Source organism: Chrysemys picta, chromosome 2 (assembly GCF_011386835.1).
Source record: "Chrysemys picta bellii isolate R12L10 chromosome 2, ASM1138683v2, whole genome shotgun sequence".
Taxonomy (NCBI): Eukaryota; Metazoa; Chordata; order Testudines; family Emydidae; genus Chrysemys; species Chrysemys picta.
The window spans coordinates 218,451,385-218,476,143 of NC_088792.1; the positions used below are offsets into that span (position 1 = coordinate 218,451,385).

Sequence of the window (24,759 nt, forward strand, 5' to 3'; positions counted from 1 at the left end):
CAACAACCTCATTGGTGCCAGGTATACTGACCTATACCCTAGAACTAAAAAATAGGAGCCTGTCAGTGAGCTCCATTAGAGTCCTCCTGGCAGCTATCTTGGCTTTCCATTCTCCAATCAAAGGTTATTCCAGATTTGCCCACCCAATGACAATGAGGTTCCTCAAGGTGCTTGGAAATCTCTTTCTGCCAACTAGGAGTCCTACTCCAGTTTGGGACCTCAGTATGGTCCTTAAATACCTTTCAAGATCATCATTTAAACCAATGACTACCTGCTCACTCTTCCATTTATCAATTAAAACAACATTTCTAATAGTCATCACTTTGGTTCGATGAGTTGGGAAAATAGGGGCCCTTATGGCATACCCCCTTTTCACAATATTTTTCAAGGACAAGATCACATTATAACCACATCCCAAGTTTTTACCAGAAATATCTTCTGAGTTCCATGTTAACCAACCCATTCACCTTCTGATCTTCTATCCTAAACCTCACCTAGGCAAAGAAGAGGCACTGTTGTACATGCTTGATGTCAGGAGAGCCTGGGCCTTCTATCTTGACAAGACTAGACCTTTCAGATGGACTCCCAAATTATTTGTCTCGATTTGCAGACAAAAAGTTCTGCAGTCTCTAAAGAAACACTTTTCAAATGGATATCCGATTGCATTAGTTCTTGCTATCAATTTTGCAGTACCCAAGCACCTTTGCACATACAAATTCACTCTACAAGGTCTATTTCTAGCTCTAAAGCCTTTCTCAAAAATGTTCCCATCATTGAAATATGTAGAGCTGTGACTTGTGTCTCTATACATACCTTTGCTAAGCATCACGCAGTAACTCTTGACTGTGCTTTTGATGCTGCATTCAGCTTGACTATGCTTTCTTGGTATTGGACTCAATTCTGAAGCACCCTCTTGCTTAGAGGGAACTGCTCCATAGTCACCTAGTGTAGGGACACTACTTGAAGAAGAAGAAATGGTTACTGACTCTGTTCACGAACTGTGGTTCTTTGAGATGTGTCCCCCTCCACTACCCGCCTTCCTTCTCTGCTTCAGCGTTCTTTGCTATAGAGCTTCACAGTAGAGAAGGAACTGAGACTGGTTCGCCTGCGTAGTGCTATATAACAATGTCAGGGAGCATGAGACTGAGTAATACACATATGCGGGCCGCACGCACATTGCTATGAGAACTCTCCAATCAAAGGCGCAGGGGGACAAAAGTGTAAGTAGTGTGCAGCACCCCTAGGAGAACACATGTCAAAGCACCACAGTGATGAGTAACCATTTCTTCTAGTTATTCTTTCTCAGAATATAAAAGCAAAGGCAAATTTTAAAGTGGTAAGAAGAAATACTTTAACATGATCCCTACCTAGCCTGGAAACTTGCTTTAAAAGATATAATTGATGCTAAAAGCTTAGCACGATTCAAAAAAGGATTAGACATTTCTATAGATAATGCAGACCTCCCCAGTTACATTAATTGGTGGGGTTTGGGAAGAAACTTTTCTTATGGCAGTTTGTTCCATAATTGTTCACTCCAGGGTTTTCTTGCATCTTCCTCTGAAACATCTAGTCCTTCTGTCTGTGTCAAAGGCTGGATGCTGAGCTAGCTGGTCCCGTAGTCTGTTATGACAATTCCTATGTTCCCAAGTTGTTGTAAAGTTTACCTCATTGATGGGTGACATCCTGGCTCCACTGAACTTAATGGGATTTTACCCACTGTTTCTAAATAGAGCTGTGCAAATAACTCATTTTGTTGTTCACTGGCTGTTTTGAGGGAAAAATCTTTTTGGGTTGACCCGGAACAAAAAAATCAAAATTTTCAGTGAGCCAGAAAGGGAGGGGAAAAATAATTTAGGGTCAGACAAAACATTTGACCCAAAATCGTGTTTGGTTTAGTTTTTGAGGTCTTATAAACATTTTTTATTTTTAAATAAATTTAAACAACTTTTTGTTTTGAATCAAAAAATCTAAATGTTTTATTTTGAAAATGTCAAAACAAACCATTTAGATTTTTATTTATTTATTACTGAAACAGTTTGGTGAATGCAACACAAATTCAGAAAATGTTTCAGTTAACCCGAATTTCCATTTTTCAGTTAAAAAAGTTTTGGCAGAACTGTATTTCTAAATCATTATGAGCTCCTCTGATGGGAAATACTATAGAAATACAATTTACTTGATGATGCCTGACCTCTGTGATGAGCAGTTTATGTTCTGCATGAGGCAGAGGGCTGAGTTCCCGGGGGATGCTTGAACCCCCCCTGCTCTGCCCCAAGTCCCACCCTCACTTCACCCCTTCTCCAAGACCCCACCTCTTTCCGCCTCCTTCCCGCATCTCTTCCTGCCCCTGCTCCTCCTCCTCCTCCTCCTCCCCCCAGCACCTCCTGCACACCTCTGAACAGCTGAGTGTGATTGGCAGAAGGTGCTGGGGGGGGGCGGGGTAGGCGCTGATGGGTGGGGCCTACTGGTGGGCGGGAGGGACTGGAAGAGAGGGGGAGGAGCTGATCCACAGGCCTGTCCATGGGTGCTGAGCACCCACTGTTTTTTTCCCGTGGGTAGTTGGAACCTATTGCATGAGGTCTTATTATACATATCTTAATTTTTATGTAAATTAGCTACAAATGTTAGTATTAGTCAGTACATCACCTAGCCCCTCCGGAAATCCAGTGTGTCTGTCTCCCTTACCTTTTCTTCCAACCGTTAGCTCTGTGATTTACTTTCTCTTATAGTCTGTTTCATATGCTGGCTTTCTATAAAGACATGGTTGGTTATGCAGGACAACATAGATGACTGCTAACTGCCATAAAAGAGGGTTCTTCAACTGCTGGATGGTAACAGGAAACATGTAATGGCCACAGAGCAAGGAAGTAGTAATTTCCTTCCTTTTGGTTTTCCCTCCTCCAAAAGAGTACCATCTAAAGGAACCACCCACTTCCCTGGGGTTTTGAGGTCCTTGAAACCATTTAGTAATTGCTGTGTTTATAAGTTGAGTGCCTCAGTTTAAAGCATAATTTAAATAATTTAATGTTTTAAGATACTTTTATTCTTTATTGTTTTTAATAACTGCATAGATATTCAAAACTAATTTATTTTCTAATTGGGTGTATTCTTTTTCCTTTAACAAACTTTGATTATTGCTTAGGTTTTCAGTGGCCCATAAAACTGGTGAGGATATATTTATTATTTATCACCCCACCTATATGTATATCTGAGAGTACAAAATGGCCTTGTATGGTATAAGAAAGCATTTCAGTCTCTCAGTGATGTGATATGGATTTTGGTTTTTGGTTAGCACTATCCAGATTATTCCATGCAGTATATGTACTTTCTAATGTCCCATAAAGAATGTAATTATACTAGCTAAAGTTAACAAAAATGGGAAAAAGTACAATTTGACTGAAATACTGAGTTATTGGTTCCAGGTTTTGACTCTCCCCTCCCCCCAGGCTCCCATAGGTACATGTAGCGCTGAAGTCTAAGAGTGTATATTGTTTCAGATCATACATTCTGCAATGACTATGCGTAACAGGGGAAGTTGAGGAAGCAGTGCTGGCCGGCAATTACAGATTTACATTTGGCTTGCCTTGTCTTTTGATTGTTCAGATTTATGCAGGAGGGTGGGGGGGTGGGAACGAATTTGTTTTTAGTGTTGAACAAATTGAAATCTTTCATGGAAGGTAAGTAATTACTTCCCCTCCACCCCTTTAATATTCTTTGTGTGTGTTGTAATATTTGCCTGATGCAAGCAAAAAAACCCGCAAAACACCTGTTTCTTAAAAATGTCTCTTTCTGTAATATTTTTAGACTAAAGTGGGGGGGGGAGGTGTCAAAGAGGTGAAGTAAATTATTTTCTTACGATTTTTATAATATTGAAGCGAGATTTTTTTGTTTTGTAATTGCAGAAAGTTTCAAAGACAGTGGAAGACCATTGCTTTCTAAGAGCAGTTTGGCTTCTCTCTAGTGTAGGCTGATGGTTGCAGGGCCTGTATGTCTATATTGCCGGAAATAAGACTTTTACTTGTTACAAGAGGCTCAGTTAGGCAATAATTAGCCTACTGAGCAACTAGATGAAGAAGCTCAGCAGGCCCCATGGAAGGGGAGTGGTACTGATGCCAGTTCCTACAAGGAATTGTGTAATCTCTGCACTTTCCAGCAGCCACGACTGTAGATGTTCTATGCTGCACTTCTCCAGTATCCCTGATGCTGCCAAATCCAGGTACCATATTCTGTTTCATTAAGTGTACTCCACTGAACACGTTTGAAGTAATATGTGTTCTAAGGTACGGATGGTCTTTTCCCTGGAAAACTGACAGGGTGGCCAAAAGAAATATGGTGTGTATGCCAGATATTCGCTACTGTGTTGTCTAGTAGCCAAAAGATTGAAGATTCAATTTTGAATAAATATCTTAATGTCTTTGGCCTGTAGACAGGGCTGGAGATCTCATTAGATCAGGTTTTCTCACAAGATGTGCAGTTCTCTAGCTGGAAATGAAAGAAGAATATTCTCTTCATATATGACTTTCTTTTCCAATTCTAGCTGTGATTATGTATGACATGTAGTTCTATTGCACCGTTCATCTGGGGATCCTGAAACATTCTAAAGGTATTAATTTCAACACCACTGTGATGTAGGTCTGTATTATGCCCATTACAGTGGAGTTGATTGAGAAATAAAGAGGTTTAAGTAACTTGCTCAAATCCACATGGCAAGCCTATGGCAGACCTTAGGATGGAACCCAGAATTCCTGCTTCCTGACCCCTTTTGCAACCATTACATTACATTACCTAGCTTCTTACATTTTACTAATTCGTAGACCCATTCTCTCCCTTCTTTCTTCTTTGTCCTTTTCTTCTTTTGTCTGTCTTGGTCTTTATCCTTTATCATTTTCTCCTGAATTTGCTGTGTAATGATTTTTAAGTAAAATATTTATAAATTGCATTTTGCTGCAGAAAAACTAATATAGACCTAATCTAGAAACATAGTCAACTGCTTCGAGTGCATCAGTTAAACTTTCTCCCGGCAGGGTTAGGTGACATGGTGCCAGAAGGTTGTCTGCAGCTAAACACCTGTCTATATTAGAGCTTCTAATGTTGCTGGTGTTCGCAATGTTGGGAAATTTATCAAAAATATCTGTAGTGTCAACAAAGTCAAAGTCTCAGCTCACCCATCTGTTAAACAGATGTTAATAATATCTACCTTCTTTATCAAAAATCAAACACACATACACACTAAAAGACAAAAGGTAAGAAACAGAAGGTGGTTTGTGTTTCCTGATCACACTGCTGAAATGTGAAACTGGGGAGGGAGGTGGTTAGGCGTATAAATGAAAGCAGCCTCAGAGCGGGGCAGCACATTCTTTACTCCAAGGGGGTGGGGGTGGCAGCTATTGTCTCTGTTATTGTTCATATCAGCATCTATCTTCTAGTAATTGTTCCATTCAGTGGCTTAAGATGGTTTATTAAATAGGTCATGAGTTACTTCTGCACATGCAGAAGGTGGTGGTTTCATTTGTTTTGTTGTTTTTTTCATTCTGTCAACCATGTGTTCAACTTGTTTAATAATATGGATTATTAAAATTTCAACCAGAACTGAGGATTCAGACAGGACAGTTTGAGTTTATGGATCTACAGAAAAAGAGGCAGCACGTTCAACTTTTCAGAATAAAGTTGTAAATAATTATTTTCAATTATAATGGATGTAGAAACAAACCTGAACAGTTCCTATTGGTATGGGGTCTGAGCAGAGCTGGAAAGATTCAGGGCAAGAGAAGGGGAGAGCACTTGACATGGAGAGGGGTCCTATGTCATAAGACCACTATTCCTTGCATCCCTGTACATTTTGGTTATCGATAGACAACATATTTCCGCATTCAGTGTGGGATGGAAGGATTTTTTCCACACGTATATTTTAGTTTGTTATGGAGATGCTGGTCATGACTCCATTAGTTGAGGGGTTTTGTTTGTTTTTAATTTACAAAAGGGATTCAACCCTTTGTTTTGTAGGAAGAATAAGAATACAGAGTAATATATTAGATTCCTTCTCTTTTAAGTAAGAAGAACATTATTTAAAAGATGTTTTTTTCCTTGTAACTATTGCTTCTTTTTATTTTGTCCATGTTTCTTTTGTCATGAAAATATTCAAAAACTTTGTCACAAAAATGTTCAAAAAATATTGCCATTATTCCCCCTTCCACTACCATGCACAAACGCAGAGCAAACTTGCAGGGGGTTCTCCTTTCTTATTATACAATGAGATAAATTCCTTACTCACTGTGGGTCAACCCAGACCTTTCAGTGTAGCACAGAGCCAGCTGGAGTTGCATACTTTGGCTTGGTTCCATAGCGAGTGCTACCAGTGTTGGGTGAAATACAACCTTTTTCAGAGGGCCTGAATTAGGATGACCAGCTAGCAAGTGTGAAAAAATCAGGACAGAGAGTGGGGGGTAATAGGAGCCTATATAAGAGAAAGTCCCAAATATCGGGATTGTCCCTATAAAATCGGGACATCTGGTCACCCTAACCTGCATACACACAGCCTATGCACCACTCAATCCTTGAAATTTGGGCTCAAGTGGGACATGAGGGTTGCATAGGCCTTGTACTAGCTTGTTGTGCAGGGTTAATTTCACTCATTGTGTGGGGAAAGCATTTTCCAAAGATGACGATATAGCCCCTGTGTGGTTTCCATCCTCTTCTCCCCAACTGCCTAGGAAGCAAAGTCCATGACTGTTTGGAGTGTAGATATGCAGCCTTCTGGACTCCATGTGGGTGGGGAAGCAGGTCCTTTGGAAGGCGCACTGACTGATACTCCCCCAGCATTCACAAATAGCAGCTCCAAAACCGAATTTCCAGCCTGGTAGAGAGAGAAGCACAACTTGATTTCTACTTTTGCAGATCCCTCTGGTATTATAACCCCCATATTACTAGTCTGACTAATAACATCAAAGGAAAGTGTGGGGCCATGATATTTAGTAGCTAGACAGTTGCTAAGTAATTTTGTTTCCCTGAATGGATTTGTAAACAAATAGTGTGAATTACTGTGCAATTAGGTGCTTCTAGTTCAAGCAAGATAGGCTGCTTCCCATTGTATGCTTCCTTACAGGAAAGTTACCCTTCCCAGGTGAAAAGTAAGTAATAAGAACAAACTTCACACCTCCTGTGTGAGGCACCAACACAGCCTCTGGGAGGAGACAGAATCATCCCTTGGGCGTTGGAGGCAGGGCATGGGTCATCTGTGCAGCTGATCTTCTGCAGTTTTACTGCCTGTGTTAACTATTCCATTCTCACTTTGCGACCTCCACTAAACATGCATGCACTAAACCTCTGTGTGTAGTCTCTTATACAGAAGTAAGGTTGCCTTGGTTCCTGTAGCTTAATCCCCAAATGCAGCTCCCTGCACTAGCCATGAGACCACGTTGCCTCCCACAAACATCAAGGCCACTTTACTTATACATGAGAGTGACCACACAGGGCTTTGATGCACCTGTAACTAATGTGCTTTAACTTTACACTTCTATAAATTTGCAATTTGTCTTAACTTTCCTGAGTGTAGACAAGCCCTTAGATTCTCCTCCTGGCTCTGCTAGAGACATGTACTCAACTTTGCTGTTCCACGGTTTTCCCATCTGAAAAGCGCGGCCAATAGTGCGAGGGATATCAAAGGTGTACAAAGCACTATAAAATCAGCTTTGTGAATGCTGATAATCCACTTTGAGATCCTTGAATGGAAGACATTAAAGAAGAGCAAAGTACTATTTTCATTTCTTTTTTTATTTGCGTCCACCCTTATTTCTCCTCAGTCTGTTATTCCTCTTTCCCTAAACTTGTCTCACCCCAGTCCATTTATCCAGGGTGTCTCTCCATTTTATATGTAGGTTTGTAAATGCAAAATAGAGTACTTAGTTTTAAAAAAATGGATAAAGGATGAACTGCAAAGGAAAAATAAAGTGGGACTATGCTCATTTGTGCTTCTTTATGATGTATAATGAAGGCTTAGAGTTATTTTAAAAATAAATAAAAGAAAAACAAAATCCTGTTCATTAGATATCACGTCTACCCTGGCTTTCTTGAAAGGTTCTATGACCAGTAGACCTCGGAGGTCAGAGAAAAGCAAGAAAGTAAAACATTTTTAGTTCAGTGGCAAATTGAGTTTTACTCTGCTTAATGCAAATGTTGTAGATTGAAAACTCTTGAATAAGGAACTGAATTGATATGTGTCTTGTACAATCATAGAATCATAGAATCATAGATTATAGGACTGGAAGGGACCTCGAGAGGTCATCGAGTCCAGTCCCCTGCCCGCATGGCAGGACCAAATACTGTCTAGACCATCCCTGATAGACATTTATCTAACCTACTCTTAAATATCTCCTGAGACGGAGATTCCACAACCTCCCTAGGCAATTTATTCCAGTGTTTAACCACCCTGACAGTTAGGAACTTTTTCCTAATGTCCAACCTAGACCTCCCTTGCTGCAGTTTAAACCCATTGTTTCTGGTTCTATCCTTAGAGGCTAAGGTGAACAAGTTCTCTCCCTCCTCCTCATGACACCCTTTTAGATACCTGAAAACTGCTATCATGTCCCCTCTCAGTCTTCTCTTCTCCAAACTAAACAAACCCAGTTCTTTCAGCCTTCCTTCATAGGTCATGTTCTCAAGACCTTTAATCATTCTTGTTGCTCTTCTTTGGACCCTTTCCAATTTCTCCACATCTTTTTTAAAATGCGGCGCCCAGAACTGGACACAATACTCCAGCTGAGGCCTAACCAGAGCAGAGTAGAGCGGAAGAATGACTTCTCGTGTCTTGCTCACAACACACCTGTTAATGCATCCCAGAATCATGTTTGCTTTTTTTGCAACAGCATCACACTGTTGACTCATATTTAGCTTGTGGTCCACTATAACCCCTAGATCCCTTTCTGCCGTACTCCTTCCTAGACAGTCTTTTCCCATTCTGTATGTGTGAAATTGATTTTTCCTTCCTAAGTGGAGCACAATGTCAGTGTTTAACAATAATCATATTGCATTAAATGAAACTTTGATATTCAGCAATTAATTATCTTTCTTTTTCTCTCTTGCTCTGCAGCAGAGATCATGGGGATTAAATTAGGCCAAACAAAACCCAACATCTGATGAACAAATATGACTTAGATTTGTTTTCACAGTCATATGACGATTCAAATTAAATGTCTTTTTAATGCAGCATGTTCAATTAAAAACATTTTGAACCAGGTTGTATTTTTTTTCCTAAGGGCGTTGGGACTTTTCAGTCTGATAGACAGTTTGTGGCCTCCATTAGTGCCTCTAAAAGTTCCTGGTCAAAGTCAAGACTGTGAAGCGGTAAGGTGTATTTTACTGAACTGTGTTTCTTCATCCAAAATTAAAGTTCTTGTATGTATAGTGTGCACATGTTTATTTGGGGTGTCAGATTCTCCCAGTCCCTTTAGCCATACAGCTATGCTCTAGTGCTTCTCCCTTCATTCTAGACTAACTGCCTACCTCCAACCCCTAGACCAACACCTTGATCTCATCCACAGAGGCGGATTACAGTTTTGTAGGGGCTCGTCCCCATCCCTTCTGCCTGCAGTCCCCCCTCACCTCCCCAGCGCATGGAGGTGCCCATTTTTCCAGGGCCCCTCAATTGGCCGAGGCCCCTGGGACAGGCCCCGTTGGCCCAGTGGCTAATCCGCCACTGCTCATCCACCACTGTAGGTGGTGACTACCTCATCGTTAACTCTCTGTACACATCATGGTGGAATACACCGTTGGTCATTAGTTTGGTAGTCCTCTCCTTCTACAGGAAATACAAATTAGATCAGATGCTATGAAGGCAAACCAGAAAATATAATGGTAGAACTCAGCAAGGACAGGGCTGTTCTACAGATCAAAGTCAGGGCTGTTCTAACTTCCTTTGCATGCTGGAGTGATTCTGACTGTGGTACTCACTCTGCATGAAGTTTATCTTCTGGAGGTTTAACTGAGCACTAAAATAATCTTGGTATAATAAAAAATAGTGTGAGCATTTCTGTGAATTTCAAACTAAAATGTGATGCTAATGTGCACTGCACATCTGGGATTTTATCTGTAAACATTTTCTTTAATTGATATTGTATTCAGAAAAGAAACTTTGCCTATTGTGTGTTGTTTGGGAGTATTACTCTGATGGGAAAATTTTGAGATGTGGTGGTGTTTTTAAACATTGAGAATCAGGTACCTATGCTGTTCTGGTATTTCTGTATAACTCTCACGTTGGAGAAAAGTTTGGTGTTATTTAATTATGTGCATAATATTAGAACCTACAATTCTCATCCGGGGCAGGGCCCCATTGTACTAGGTGCTATACAGACTTATACATTGGGTGTGCATGATTTAAAAATAAAGAAACTTACCCAGGGAGAAGAAAGTAACCAACACAAAGGAAATTGAAAAAGGTGATTATTGTTGGTTATGCTAGAGAAAACATCCCATGAATCTCTTTGCTACAATGTACTTTTTACATTGCTAAGGGATTTACATTGGAGAACAAAATTAAAACCCTGATGTTTTAAAATAATACCATTGAAGTTCTGACTTAACCTGAAAAAGCAAGACCAATTCTAAATAAACTACCGGTCTGTCCTGGATTCACCCCTCATACAATCTAGGTATTTCACAAGTCTCAAAAAAATTGATTGATGTATGTGCTGCAACAAGTAGGCAGCAGTGGGAGCATCTATGGATGGAGCAGCACTCTTAAATGCTGTGTAATATTGTTATAACTTTCATTTGTTTTTAAATTATTTTACTTTAATAATAATAATAATTAATTATAATCATTAAAAATAATCAATGGAGAGGAAACTTTCCATTGCCATACACTTCAACTGTATTTCACAAACTAGGATTCTAATGTTTGAAGATGCCACAATGAAGTTTATTATTGTTGCCAATTTTGGCAGTATGTGGTTTAATTTTGATACATTTCTTATTGATATAAATGTGCCTAGAAAGCAGAATCTTTTAGATATAATTAAAAATATGAATAATAAAATGTTACTGTATGACGAGGTCTCTGGAATAGACTTCTCTTGTGCCATACATACACCAAACTATCTTTTTTGATATATTCAAAAGGAAACATTTTGTTTTGACATTTTTTTCTTATGTGGAAGTTCTTTTTAATGGCTGAACAGCTGTTTTCATTAATCCAGCTTTCCTTTATTATAGAACGTGTTTCATTAACTCCTAAACAACATCCCCAGAGTAGAATTTTACAAACTGATAAACAAAAATAAAACGATAGGGCTGACTCTGCATCCTGAGAAGCTATTCTAGTTTGAGGCCTCTTTGAATGGGGATTTCTAGTGTGGTTATTCCATCTCAAAACTGTTTAAGGATATAAGGGCTGGTCCTAGCACAGAGAAAAGTTCATGTTGTTGCTAAATTGCTGCTGTTCTCCATTTTCTCTCTGTGCTGCCCAGGATTTAACTTGGCAGCTTTCAGCGTTCTCAGTAAAGCTGCTTCAGCTGTTTACTGTCACCCACCCACATGCAAAAAAATCCCCAAGTCTCGGAAGTCACACATTTTTTTGAAAACATGAAAATCATAGAATTCATAACTCATAACTGCCCTGTCACAAAGCTGTCATAGTGGTTGTCCATTGTGCCAAACTGTGATATTTTTGAGCTATGGATCAATGTCAAATTAGGAAAAAGGATGACTTACAAACTGATTTAACTTGCGACATGAAAACATTAAATTTTCATCGGTTCCTACTTCACCAGGGGTATTGTGAGTATCAGTTAAATGTTTGCATAGCACTTTGAAAATGTTAAGTGTGATGTAAGTCCTAAGTATTATTACTTATCATTATTGGTCATATTGAAATACTTTTAATTAGGTCCCATATTTCTTTTATTTATTTTCAACAGATTAAAACTAACCTTCCTCCTCCCAGCTTCTGTTACATTCTTACAGCTCAGCCTGATCCAAGACATGTCAATATAGGTGAGGAAGGACAGATTTCCAATTTGTACCTGCCCCCAACTATACGTAGTCTAAAGGAAATTCTTCAGGTAACTTTAAAAAAAAGTGCAATAACAGGTATTTTGTACTACTAATTTAATAGGTTCATAATACCATATTTGACTAATCTTCCATTTTAAATTGTATGGCAGGTTGGTGATTTTAATCAACGTTGTAGCTTTTGGGCACAAGTTATATATCGAAGGCTGCAGGTAATTTTACTTTTTAGTAATGAAATGTACTAAAATCAATGTAATGTGTGTAAAGAAGCAGATATTTGCTGTGTTTAGATAAAACATTTACTTTTCAGATGCTCTTTAAGAGCTGTCTGAATGGAACTATTAGTAGGTAAGATATCCCTGTGAATGGGCAGCAAGAAGAACTATTCTACTTGGTCTCCCTTCTGTTTGGTTTAGAAAACTAATTTCTTCTGAATCAAGTGCTGTTTATCATGGGACAAATTTTCACTTATATATATCCAGGCAGCTTCCATTGAAACCAGTTGGGATCTGCAGTGATAACCAAAAAGAGAATCTGTTTTACAGTTGAATTCTGCCCTCAGATACACCTGAGAAGCCCCCATTCAGTGGTACATCTGAGTGCAGACTTTGACAGATGATGGGTATAGAGAGAGAGAGTGATTCTGTCCTTGTGTGCAACTGGGCAGCTCCCCTTCGCTTCAAGGGGAGCCATCCAGGTGCACCCAAGAGCAGAATTTGGCTTCTCTAATCTACTAGTAAAAAGTAGGAGCTCCTAGATAAATCTGTCTGCCATGCACATTGGATTTTCTACTTTTGGATTTTTCTCAAAGTGATGCTCATCCCTCTGTATCAGTAGTTAGAAGGATTTTGCATTACTCATTTTCTGCAGACTACTGAATATGCAGTAGATGGAGGATTCCTTGACAAGAAAAATGTCAAACAAAACTAATGAACAGAGATAAGGAAATTTGAAGGGATTTAATTCCAACAAGACCAGCTAAGAAGCTGGAAGTGCTCCGCACCACCACGACACAGATCTGAATTCAATTTCAGGTCAAAAGTCTCTTGCTTCCAGGGCTCATGGGTTATAATCTAATACTTAGGCAAGCAGCACAATTGACTACTGAGAAATTAGTGCCTTTTATTGCTCAATAATGATTTCCCCAAGCTAAATGGCATGGGCATTTGTGTGGGTTTTAAAACAAGATGAAATTATGAGATCCTGAGGGCTTCAATAGGGGAATTAGATACACAGATTTGTCTCCCTGCCCTATTTTCAAACAAACAAACCAACAAACAAACAACAAAAAGAAACTTTCCTTTAAAAAATTGTTTTAATCACAGAAAAGTAGATTATGTTTGTAACTGGTTGGTCGATTAGGAGATCATTGATTTTAGATGTGCCTCTATCTGAATCAATATTGTGTAGCAGTATCCTATTCTAGAAGTTCCTGGTGACTTACTTAGAAAAGAGATGACTAAGCTGGGATACATTGCTTTGAAGAATTTTCATGTGCCTACCAGGAAAGACCTATATATACTTTCATGTTGTTAAAATGTTTGATAAGCCAGGTGTTGTTGTAAGTGATTATTTGCTATTTAACTGTATGTACTAGACTTCTGTAAATTAACAAGATAAGGACTCATAAATTATTGGAAAACTGTACTACAAAGGTAATGAAAAATGTTTCACTTTTGGATAGCTGCTCTCGGGATGTAACTTACCTGTTGTTTGTGTGTCACTCATCTAATCCTTCCAAAAGTAAAATGTCATGTGCAGCAACTTGTTGATTGCTTCAGTCTTTGCCAAGAGGAGTTGTCCTTCACACGCAAGATTATTGTGCAATAAAATGTGAAGTGAGGACCTTGATTCAGCTTTAATGTCTTCTTCAGACTCGTTATTCAGAACTGGGAAAATACTCTCAATGAATTGTGTATATTTTGTAGTTAATTTATATTATTATACTTTAAAAAGCAGCAGTGTTCAGTCCAAATAGCCACTTGATCGGTATTCTGCAATGCCTTATTTGGGTGAAGGGGGAATGGAAATATGCCTTTTATTTATTTATTTATTTATTCAGAATAAGTACTGTGGTATAAAAGGAAAATGAGGAAATATATTCCATCTGTGCTTGAGGAGTTGTCCTTTTTTATAACTCAATCCTGCTGCTGTTTGTCTGTTGTTTCCTTTCTGTTCAGAACAAATTGTCACACATACAAAGATGATGATTTTACAATGACTTGTGATTATTACTGTTGTTGTTATTTTACTTTTTGGCTGACTCTTCTGTTGTGTACCTCTAAAGACCAGCTTTTAAAAGCTCTGGGGTAACTCTCATGTGACAGCTGTAAAAGTCAGTCTTTCAAGACTGTTTTAAAACTCTGCACATATGGAAGATGATCAGATGCATGTAGCTGTTATAGAAGGAACTTGGGGATAAGTACAATAAAAAACATATACTAAGGAACCAGAATAAATTGTTGCATCTGAGTTATGAATTCTGCGAACTACCATTTCCAATCAGTGTATTTGTTCTGGGAGCTACTAATATGAACAAATGGCTAGTTTTAAAGGGTCTGATTTTTTTCAGTGGTTTGACTTTGCTGTTGGAAACAAGAGCTGAGGTTCTCGTTGCCTCATAACCTGTAATAGATGAATATGGCTTTAAGAGTTCATGTATCTTTATTTTTAGAAATGTAGACATGCTCTTGGGGCGGTAGGTGAGGTGAAGGAAGTTAGTTAAACTCCAATAACTAATTGAGATGATAAAGATTCTGATATTTGCAGAGTATCTTCTACTTATGTGATTCAATAAAAATTGTAATGTATTCTTGAAAATTAAAAGTATACATGATGTTCTAGTAGCACCCATCACCATATTCTCTAAGCTCTGAAGTATTGTTTTAAAAAAATCATAAATCCTTCAGAAAAAAAGTTACACAATGTTTATATTTCCTTGAATACTTGGATCTAAAATAAGTTTATTTATCTAAAAATCTCTTTTCTCTATCATGCACACACACTACTTCATCATTATAGAGCTGCTCCTGAGTGCTCTCTTTGCATGAATTGTAGATATAAAATAAAACACTGAAGCATTTAAGGTGGATTGGGAACACACAGAGAATTACAAAAGCTTTGCAAACAGACACAAGAAAACGCAAATTGCCAAACTTTAGCGCAGCTGATCTTGGTAGATCTTTTAATAAATTTAATATCTATCTGGCTAGTTTGTTCATCAAAGTAATGTGAAACATTTTAAAACACTAATGAGCTACTGTTAATCATGTTTTCAGATATGAAGTCGAACATAAAGTGTAGGTATTTTGGCTGTGACATCATCTGTTTTCATGTTGGTAATTTTAGTAATACCATAATATATTTCTTCCTGTCCTAAATAAGCAGAAGACTTATGTAGTCAGGGTTGATTTATATGTATTTTTCAGAATTTTTGAAAGATGCTATTTGTTCACCAGTAAGAAAAACATCCAATTTTGTAACCTATAGCAGCTGTTACCTAGGGAGTGGTGCATATGAGAGAGTCTGATGACAATATTTGCTGAATTTGCTTATGCAGGAATAACGTCAGTGTGAGCCTTTTTTAACTACAAAGCTCATATAGGGCCTAGTCCAGACTAGTATAAAAGGTGTATTTTTAAAACATTGCTATCTAACACATTTTAACTAAACATTTTAAAAATCTAGTGTGGATGGAGCAAATTGTATTATAACACTAGCTGGTTGAGGTAACCCCAGGCTCCCCACTCAGGTCGACCAGCTAAATTAAGATAAAAGATGTTAATCTGCATCTGTGTCAGGGAAAGGGTTAACGCATGTTAACTAATCCTGTCCTAACCCTCACTTCTCTTCCTGTCCAAACTCTAAACATCATGGTCTAAGTGAGTTTTGTTTGTTATGAGGAGATGAAGCTGTTTTAGTCTTCAGTTCTGCTATTAGTTTAATCAAATTGTATTACAATTAAATGAAAATGTTTTGCCCTTTCTTTTTGAAATCCTAGGTAAAATGTAGTGTTTCTGTGGGTCAAAGGGAGTTTTGGTTATTTGTGACTGACTTCACACTGCAGAACGGGGCTAAAGACAACTGTGGAACTCCAAAGACTGTACCTGTATATTTTGCTTCATCATGTGTTCTTGATGAGAAAGTGATGGAGGCACTCACCAATGCGTCCCATTGTGTTATCTTCTTCAAGGATGCTTTGCGAGGAAATGGTAAGCTGTTTATTCATGGTACTGGGGCAATTAGAGCCAAACTAAATTAACTGTGACCCTTGGGCATTCAAATCTTTATTATAGACATTCAATCTTCTGAGACTCTAAGACACTCAGATCAAAATGAAGCATTGCAAGCTGGGATCCAGTATCTGGGAAGGGGGAATTGTAACTGTTGTTTTCAGTAATTTTTTTTCATTCTTTTACATTAACTGAATTTACTCCCCCTAGAAGGAGTAGGGTTAATGACAACCAGAGACTTGACACCTCTATTTCCCTACAGCCAGAGGCATTGCAAGCTGCCCCATACTGCCTTTTCAGTGTAGCTCTTCCATGACCACACAGTCATCTATGGGAAGAGAGTTCCATTTCTATGCCCAGTCATTCTTTGACCTCTCTTCCAAGGCATCCAGTTAGCATGCCAGTTTAGTGCCAATGGTTGTGACAATATTAGGACGTGCATATTTGTCCACCAGGGAATACAGTTTGAGAATACCAAATTGATTTCACATAAGATGTCAAATATTCATGACTTTCAGTCACCATTGATCCAGCCTAGGATTGAGCCACTGACCTACTTATGAAAGGCTCCATGTCCTGCTACCAAATCCATTGAACAATCTATTTACCCATAGGAGTTGAAATCTGGTCCATATTATGCAAATGAGATGTGGCATTTAGGTGCAGGTGAGTAAAAGTTTGGGTAATTCCTACTTTGGAGAGTAAAGTACTGCATGTGCCTTGCCTTAGGACAGATTTAAACAAATAAAAACACCTCCAAGAGAAGTACAAACTTATATGATTAAACAACAGACAAAAAACACATGCTTCCAGTGAATAAATTACAATCCTGTTTGAATTGAATTTGAATCTCTCTTTTTTAAAAAATCTGACGTAGCAAAATCTTTTTGCCCAGAAGGCACTGAGCTTACCAAGAGCATTATATGTATTTAATTAAAAAAACAAATATGTTGTTGTGGAGGAAACCTGAAATAATCCATCTATCTGGTTAGTAATGGGCAGAAAGCATTGTCTTTATTGGCCATGACAACATGGTCACCTTTTTCCTTATTACTGTAATAAATTGAAATGTCTTTGTTGGCAGGTAGGATTATTTGTGTTGAACGTACCGTTCTCTTGTTACAAAAGCCCCTTTTGTACACGGCTGCCGAGGCTGACTTTAGTGAGCTGACTAACCCTGTCAGACTAGATGAACTGGATTCTACAACACAGGCCAATTCCATTTGTACCATAAGAGGTTGGTACAGCCTTTTTTAAATGAATGTTGCTAACTATTTATGTTCATTTTAAGCATTTAGGTCCCTTGAATAAAACAGTGTATTGAAGAAAAAGGGGGGGGGGGGAAGGGGGTGGCTTGGGGGCAGTTGCTGTGTGTCATTAGGACAGTCAGGTTTATATCTCTTCTTGGGTTTTCATTGCCTTGTTGCTGTGGAAGAGTCTTTTCCCCTGCACACTGTTGCCATTCTGAGCTCTGCGTGGTCAGTGTTCCCATTCAATGCCTGTGTGCGCATGCATGCGTGTACACACAAATCTTTGCTGTAAAATGTTGCATTCTTTCACTTCATATGTCAGTTTGCACCAGACTTCCCTATCTTACCAACTGGGTATTAAAGCACATAATTGTAAAAATGAAGAGCTATTTTTAATGCTAAAGGTACACACAAAAACCCCTCAGTCCCTGCTCTTCCTTTAGTTGTGAAGGAAGGGTTACAGAAGAAATTGGAGAGGGAGTTGTGCTGCTGGTGATCTGGGCAGATGTATTTTATGGAACTTCCTCTGGCGTTCGCCCCATTTGATTTTACAGTTACTTTCACTTAGGGTATCTGTTATTTTATTAATATTCTCCTGGGTCCTTTTGTTCTAATGCAGAATGTAAAATATCTTCTCCTATTATAGGCAGAGCTTTCTCTGTCTGTAGATAATCTCTCTTCTTGTATTTTCACATAGTAACTAATAGTTTACAGTGTTTAAAATGGATTTTCACTGCTTTGTTTGTTTGGCTACTTCCTCTTTGAATCTTTCTAGTGGAAGAATAGTAGAGGATCGTGTAGCATGGCTGTTCTTGTAGTAACAAATTTATTTGGTGAAATGATTAACAAAGGAGGTGTATCTTTCCTGAAATGCTTGCAGCTTCTCCATTTGTATTTGATAACAGCATAAGATTATTAATATTTCTGTTCATATGAGAGAGTCCAACTGTTCATATGAGAGAGTTCTAGTAGTTCGTACCACATATGCTTTGTGGGAGGATTAACTGTTTAACAGTATTTTTTTTCAGTGAATGATTCAGATACGATATTCTGATTTTGACACTTGATGTCTTCATATTTAAATTAAATTAGTGGAGATATCCTAGCTCCTAGAACTGGAAGGGACCTTGAAAGGTCATTGAGTCCAGCCCCCTGCCTTCACTAGCAGGACCAAATACTGATTTTTGCCCCAGACCCCTAAATGGCCCCCTCAAGGATTGAACTCACAACCCTGGGTTTAGCAGGCCAATGCTCAAGCCATTGAGCTATCCGTCCCCCCTAAATTAATGGAGATATCCCATCTCATAGAGCTGTAAGGGACCCTGAAAGGTCATCGAGTCCAGCCCCCTGCCTTCACTAGCAGGACCAAGTATTGGACCTATTGGAGGGAGGGATAGCTCAGTGGTTTGAGCATTGGCCTGCTAAACCCAGGGTTGTGAGTTCAATCCTTGAGGGGGCCACTTAAGGATCTTGGGCAAAATCAGTACTTGGTCCTGCTAGTGAAGGCAGGGGGCTGGACTCGATGACTTTTCAGGGTCCCTTCCAGTTCTAGGAGACGGGATATCTCCATTTATTATTATTATTATATTTAAGCCCCACTCCAAGAGGCACTGTTTCCAGCTGTACTGATAAATTGCTCAACTGATGATAATCACCACCCTGCCTGTTCCTAAATATTGTCAATTGACCAGACATTCTATCCACTCATTAATCAATGTGACAAGCTGAAGAAAACTTCACACCTATTGATTTTGGAGCTTTCAGTCAGCACACTTTCTTTAGCCACCAGTTCTCATTCCCATTAGTGACCAGTGTCCAATTTTCCAGATGCAGCCCAGATAGGCCATTCTCAGTCTCTTCATGCTGATGACAGCAGCACTCCAAAGAAATATAAGACATGTCTAAAAGTCAAATTACAACTCCTGATGGGTCCTTAAAAAGAGAGATCTCAGGGCCAGAGTCTAAAACTCCTTGAAGTTGAGGAAAAACTATGGACTTGGTAATTCTGTACAGCATTTAAACCTGTTTAGATTCTGCATACCATTTTATATTGTGGGACATGTGTGATTGTCACCTGATTAGTGTGTCTGCCACTGCTTTCACGTGGGTTGGTACTCACCTTTTGCTATCATCTTTGATGGTTTCACTGGGGAGTTCACCTCTTCATCCAAGTAAGAGTGAATTTCAACACTTCGGGTAATCTAGTCAATAAAATTTGTATCCATTTTTCTCTCTAATTACTTGGATTACATAGTGCTGGTGCTAAATAAAGTATTTGGAATACTATACAAAAGATTAAAATAAATCAGAAGGCTGAGGTAGAAGAAATTGATCTACCAAAATAAGGACAGTTTAAAAATAACTTCAAAAAAGTTCTGGTGGAAGAAGTGAGGGCAGAGATGTACTTAAAAAATGGATGACTATCCTTCCTCCATTCAGAAAAGAGGCAGTAATATACTGTGGCAGGTTGTGTAAAAATCTTGTAATAACAAATTCTAATTAAATACATCTTGCACATCCCCCCATGCATTATAAATATTAATTTTCATCACAAAAACAAAAGAAAATGAATTAATGAAAAAGTTATCCACTTACTTCATGCTGTGTCATGCCTGATGGTCTCTGCTTACATGTTACAGATTGCTCTTCAGCAAATGTACACTGCCCTTGAAAATCACTTTTTATCAGAAGTCTGTGTTTTCTTTGCTTATATACTTAACTGTCAGGTCTTTTGAGCCATTCATTCAAGCCACATAAATTCTGCTTCAGAATTCAATGATTGTCTTCTTAATGTCAGCTCTTGGATTTCTTCAAATTTCATGAAACTGAAAATCAAAGTTTTGTTGGTTTGTCCTAATTGCATGCAATGTATCTCCCCCTCCTTCCTGCCGGTCCCTTTCAGTAATGTTTTTATAATGGGAAAGTAAATGTGTTGCCACATGGCTATCAGCCACCTTCTTGTCTTTCTGGGATTTTATTTTCATTGTATTGGCTGTATTGTAAAATTGAGAGACTTTTGCTCAAAAAGATCTGTAATTACTAGTCAGTGCCTTTGCCATATCAGCTACGGGTTGATTTAATGTAATTTGTCACTTGCAGTTGTCCCAGAACCTGTAGGAGAACACTTCAACCTCCCTGGCCACACAATAGCAGATGTAAAGGTAGCCATCTTACAGCAAAAAAACCTTCAGAACCAGACTCCATAGAGAAACTGCTGAGCTCCAGTTCATTTGCAAATTTGACACCATCAGATCAGGATTAAACAAAGACTGTGAATGGCTATCCAACTACAGAAGCAGTTTCTCCTCCCTTGGTGTTCACACCTCAACTGCTAGCAGAGCACCTCACCCTCCCTGATTGAACTAACCTCGTTATCTCCATACTGATTTATACCTGCCTCTGGAAATTTCCATTACTTGCATCTGAAGAAGTGAGGTTCTTACCCACGAAAGCTTATGCTCCCAATACTTCGGTTAGTCTTAAAGGTGCCACAGGACCCTCTGATACTTTTTTGAAGTAGTTGAAGTTCTGATGCACCCTGACATTAAAATGAAGGATTCATATTTGTATTGTCAGATATTTTTTCTTCATTTGCCCACTTTGATGATTGGAAAGCCATTGCCTGCTGTCAGATATTTATCAGCACAGAAAGAAGAGGAATTATTAAACTGGAAAGAGTGAAAAGATCAAGCCAAATTCCTACAATGAAGTAATAAGAACCTAAGAATGCCTTTACTAAGTTAAACCAATGGTTCATATAACCCAGTATCTTGTCTTCAGACAGCAGCCACTGCCAAGTGCGTCAGAGGGAATGAACAGAACAGGCAGTCATTGAGTAATTCATCCCCTGTTGTCCACTCCCAGCTTCTATTAGCCAGGATGGGCAGGGATGGTGTCCCTAGTCGCTACACTATATTTATTGGATCACCCTTGTCCACGTGTTTGTTGAACCCCTCAAAGAATTCTAATAGATTGGTGAGACATGACTTCCTTTTACAAAAGCCATGTTGACTCTTAACAAATTTGTTCATCTATGTGTCTGATAATTCTGTTCTTTACTATAGTTTTAACCAATTTGCGTGGTACTGAAGTTAGTCTTACCAGCCTGTATTTGCCAGGATTGCCTCTGGAGTCTTTTTAAAAAATGTATGTCACTTTAGCTATCCACCAGCCAACTGGTACAGAAGGTGATTTAAATGATAGTTCACATACGACTGTTAGTAGTTCTGCAATTTCATAGTTGAGTGATGCTTCAGAATTCTTGGTCCTGGTCCTGGTGATTTATTACTGTTTAATTTATCAATTTGTTCCAAAACCTCCTCTAATGACACCTCAATCTGGGACAGTTCCTCAGATTTGTCACCTAAAAAGAATGGCTCGAGTGTGGGAATCTCCCTCACATCCTCCGCAGTGAAGATTTTATGCAAAGAATATGCCTTTTCTTACTTGAGTGCTCCTTTAGCACCTCAATCGTCCAGTGCCCCACTGATTGTTTGGCAGGCATCTTGCTTCTGATGTACTTACATTTTATTTTGCAGTTAGTTTTTGAGTATTTGGCTAGTTGCTCTTCAAATTCTTTTTTTTGGTCTGCCAATTTATACTTTTACACTTGACTTGCCAGACTTTATGCACCTTTCTATTTTCCTTGGTAGAATCTAACTTCTAGGTTTTCAAGGATGCCTTTTTGCCTCTAACCACTTCTTTTACATCATTGTTTAGCCATGGTGGTACTATGTTGGTCCTCTTACTATGTTTTGTAATTTGGAGTATACATTTAATTTGAGCCACTATTATTTAAGCCACGTTTTTAAAATGTTTCCATGCAGCTTGCAGGCATTTCACTTTTGTGACTGTACCTTTTAATTTCTGTTTAACTAGCTTCCTCATTTTTGTGTAGTTCCCCTTTCTGAAGTTAAATGCTACTGTGGTGGCTTCTGTGCTGTCCCTTCACCCACAAGGATGTTAAATTTAACTATAGTTACTATTACCAAGCAGTTCAGCTATATTCACCCCTTGGATCAGATATCCTGGGCTCCACTTAGGACTAAATCAAGAATTGCCTCTCCTCTTTTGGGTTCCAGGACTAGCTGCTCTAAGAAGTAGTAATTTATTATGTCAAGAAACTTTATCTCTGCTTCTCATCCCAAGCTAACATGTACCCAATCAATATGAGGATAGTTGAAATCCCCCATTATTGAGTTTTCTATTTTTATAGCCTCTCTAATTTCCCAGAGTATTTCACAGTCACCATCACCATCCTGATCAGATGGTCAGCAGTATATTCCTACCGCTATATTATTATTCAAGCATGGAATTTCTATCCATAGAGATTCGGTGGTACAATTTGATTCATTTAAGATTTTTGCTACATTTGACTCTGCTTTCTTTCATGTATAATGCCACTCCCCCACCAGCATGGCCTACTCTGTCATTCTTATATACTTTGTACCCTGGCATTACCCATTAATTATCATCGTTCCACCAAGTTTCCAAGATGCCTATTATATCAGTATTCTCATTTAATATCAGGCATTCAATTTCACCCATCTGAGTATTTAGACTGCTAGCATTTGTATACAAGCATTTATAAAATTTGTCACTTTTAGCTATCTGCCATTATGTGATGTAATTGAATGGGACACTTTTTTCATTTCTCTTCATTTCCTACCTGTACTTTACCAACTTTCATCCTCTCCTCCTTACTAAGATATAGAGAATCCCTATTAATGGATCCTTCCCTGAGGGATGTCTCTATCTGACCGTGTGCTCCTCCACACCTGTCAGCTTTCCCCCAGCCCTTAGTTTAAAAACTGCTCTACAACTTTTTTAATTTTACATGCCAGCAATCTGATACCATTTTGGTTTAAGTGGAGCCCATCCTTCCTGTTTAGGCTCTTGCTTTGCCAAAAGGGTTCCCAGTTCCTAATAAATCTAAACTCCTCCTCCTTATACCATCATCTCATCCCTGAATTGAGACCCTGCACTTCTGCTTGTGTATATGGCCCTTTGCATGGAACTGGAAGCATTTCAGAGAACTGAAGTCCAGGTCCTGGTTCAGTCTGTAACCTAGCAGCTTCAATTTGGCCTCCAGGACCTCTCTCCTACCTTTTCCTACATGCTATCTACATGTACCATGACCACCCGCTTCTCCCCCAGCACTGCACATAAGCCTGTCTAGATGTCTTGAGAGATCCACAACCTTCACACCCAGCAAGCAACATACCATGCGGTTCTCCTGGTCATCACAAACCCAGCTTTCTGTATTTCTAATGATCAACTCTCATTACTGTTACCTGGTTTTTTTGTAATAACTGGGATTCCCTCCCCCGGAGAGGTATCTTCAATGTAAGGGGAGCAACATGCCATCATCTTGGGGAAGTGTCCCAACTATGGGATCATTTCCCTCTGCTCTACTTTGATGTTCTTCTTCCCTGAGACTTCAATCCTCCTCAACAGCACAGAGGCTGTCAGTGGGACCGCTCTACTATGCCCGGAAAGTCTTATCTATGTACCTTTCTGTCTCCCTTAGCTCCTCCAGTTGAGCCACTCTGGTCTCCAGAGCCTGTACTTGGTCTCTGAGGGCCATGAGCTCCTTGCAGTGTGTGCACACATACAGGAATGCTGGAACAATTTGTACAGTGGGGATGCTGAGAGCCATTGACCCAAACTGTAAACCCTGTATATGAGGGAAACGACTTCAAGCTAGGGGGTGTGGCAGCACCCCCAGCACCTCTGCTTTGAGCACCTATGCACACATTTGCCACCTGTCCCCAAGGCAGGTAATCATACATGCTGCATTCAATGTGATAAACTGGATAGCCCCCACTCTGCTGCTGGACTTTGCCTGCATTCTTTTTACTCCTGCAGATTTTTGTTGGGTTTTGTCTGTCTCTTTTTGGGGGTGGTGGTGGTATTTATTGCCCTAAGTTTAGAGAATGTTAATCTGGTGTATCTAGCTCTCCTACTCCCTCAAAAAACTCCCATTAGCTGCTCCTTTTTCGCTAGCTCTTCTAATCACTTAGGAGCTGGCTTTTTAAGCCCTTTTTCTTACTGAGTTAAGGGTTATGGGTGTTAAAGGGCTTAGGGATCATAGTCTTGTTAAGAAGTTCTCAGCCTTGCCTAGCAGGCTGCTGGGCTCAGCACATGCCACCCCAAACAAACAGACCACACTATATACTTCAGTCAAGCAGCAAGCACACTAACAAAGACAGCAAGCTCACCCAGGGGACATGTAGTCTCTCCTCCTTCACCTGGAGAACTCCCTCCCTGGGCAG

General features: G+C 39.2%; 1 protein-coding gene across 7 annotated transcripts in view; it reads left to right on the top strand.

The window, feature by feature from the left end:
* Nucleotides 1-24,759, top strand: part of SPIDR (scaffold protein involved in DNA repair) — a 305,024-nt gene that overhangs the window by 274,129 nt on the left and 6,136 nt on the right. For 3 of the 7 annotated variants that reach the window (XM_005279938.5, XM_024105448.3, XM_065582091.1), the window contains 5 exons: nucleotides 9,252-9,339; nucleotides 11,910-12,053; nucleotides 12,156-12,215; nucleotides 16,004-16,214; nucleotides 17,320-17,472. In XM_005279938.5, coding sequence (XP_005279995.2) covers nucleotides 9,252-9,339; nucleotides 11,910-12,053; nucleotides 12,156-12,215; nucleotides 16,004-16,214; nucleotides 17,320-17,472 — 656 coding nt within the window. The remainder of the gene's footprint in view (nucleotides 1-9,251; nucleotides 9,340-11,909; nucleotides 12,054-12,155; nucleotides 12,216-16,003; nucleotides 16,215-17,319; nucleotides 17,473-24,759) is intronic. The other 4 variants (XM_005279939.5, XM_065582092.1, XM_042857048.2 and 1 more) reach the window with 3 other exon arrangements.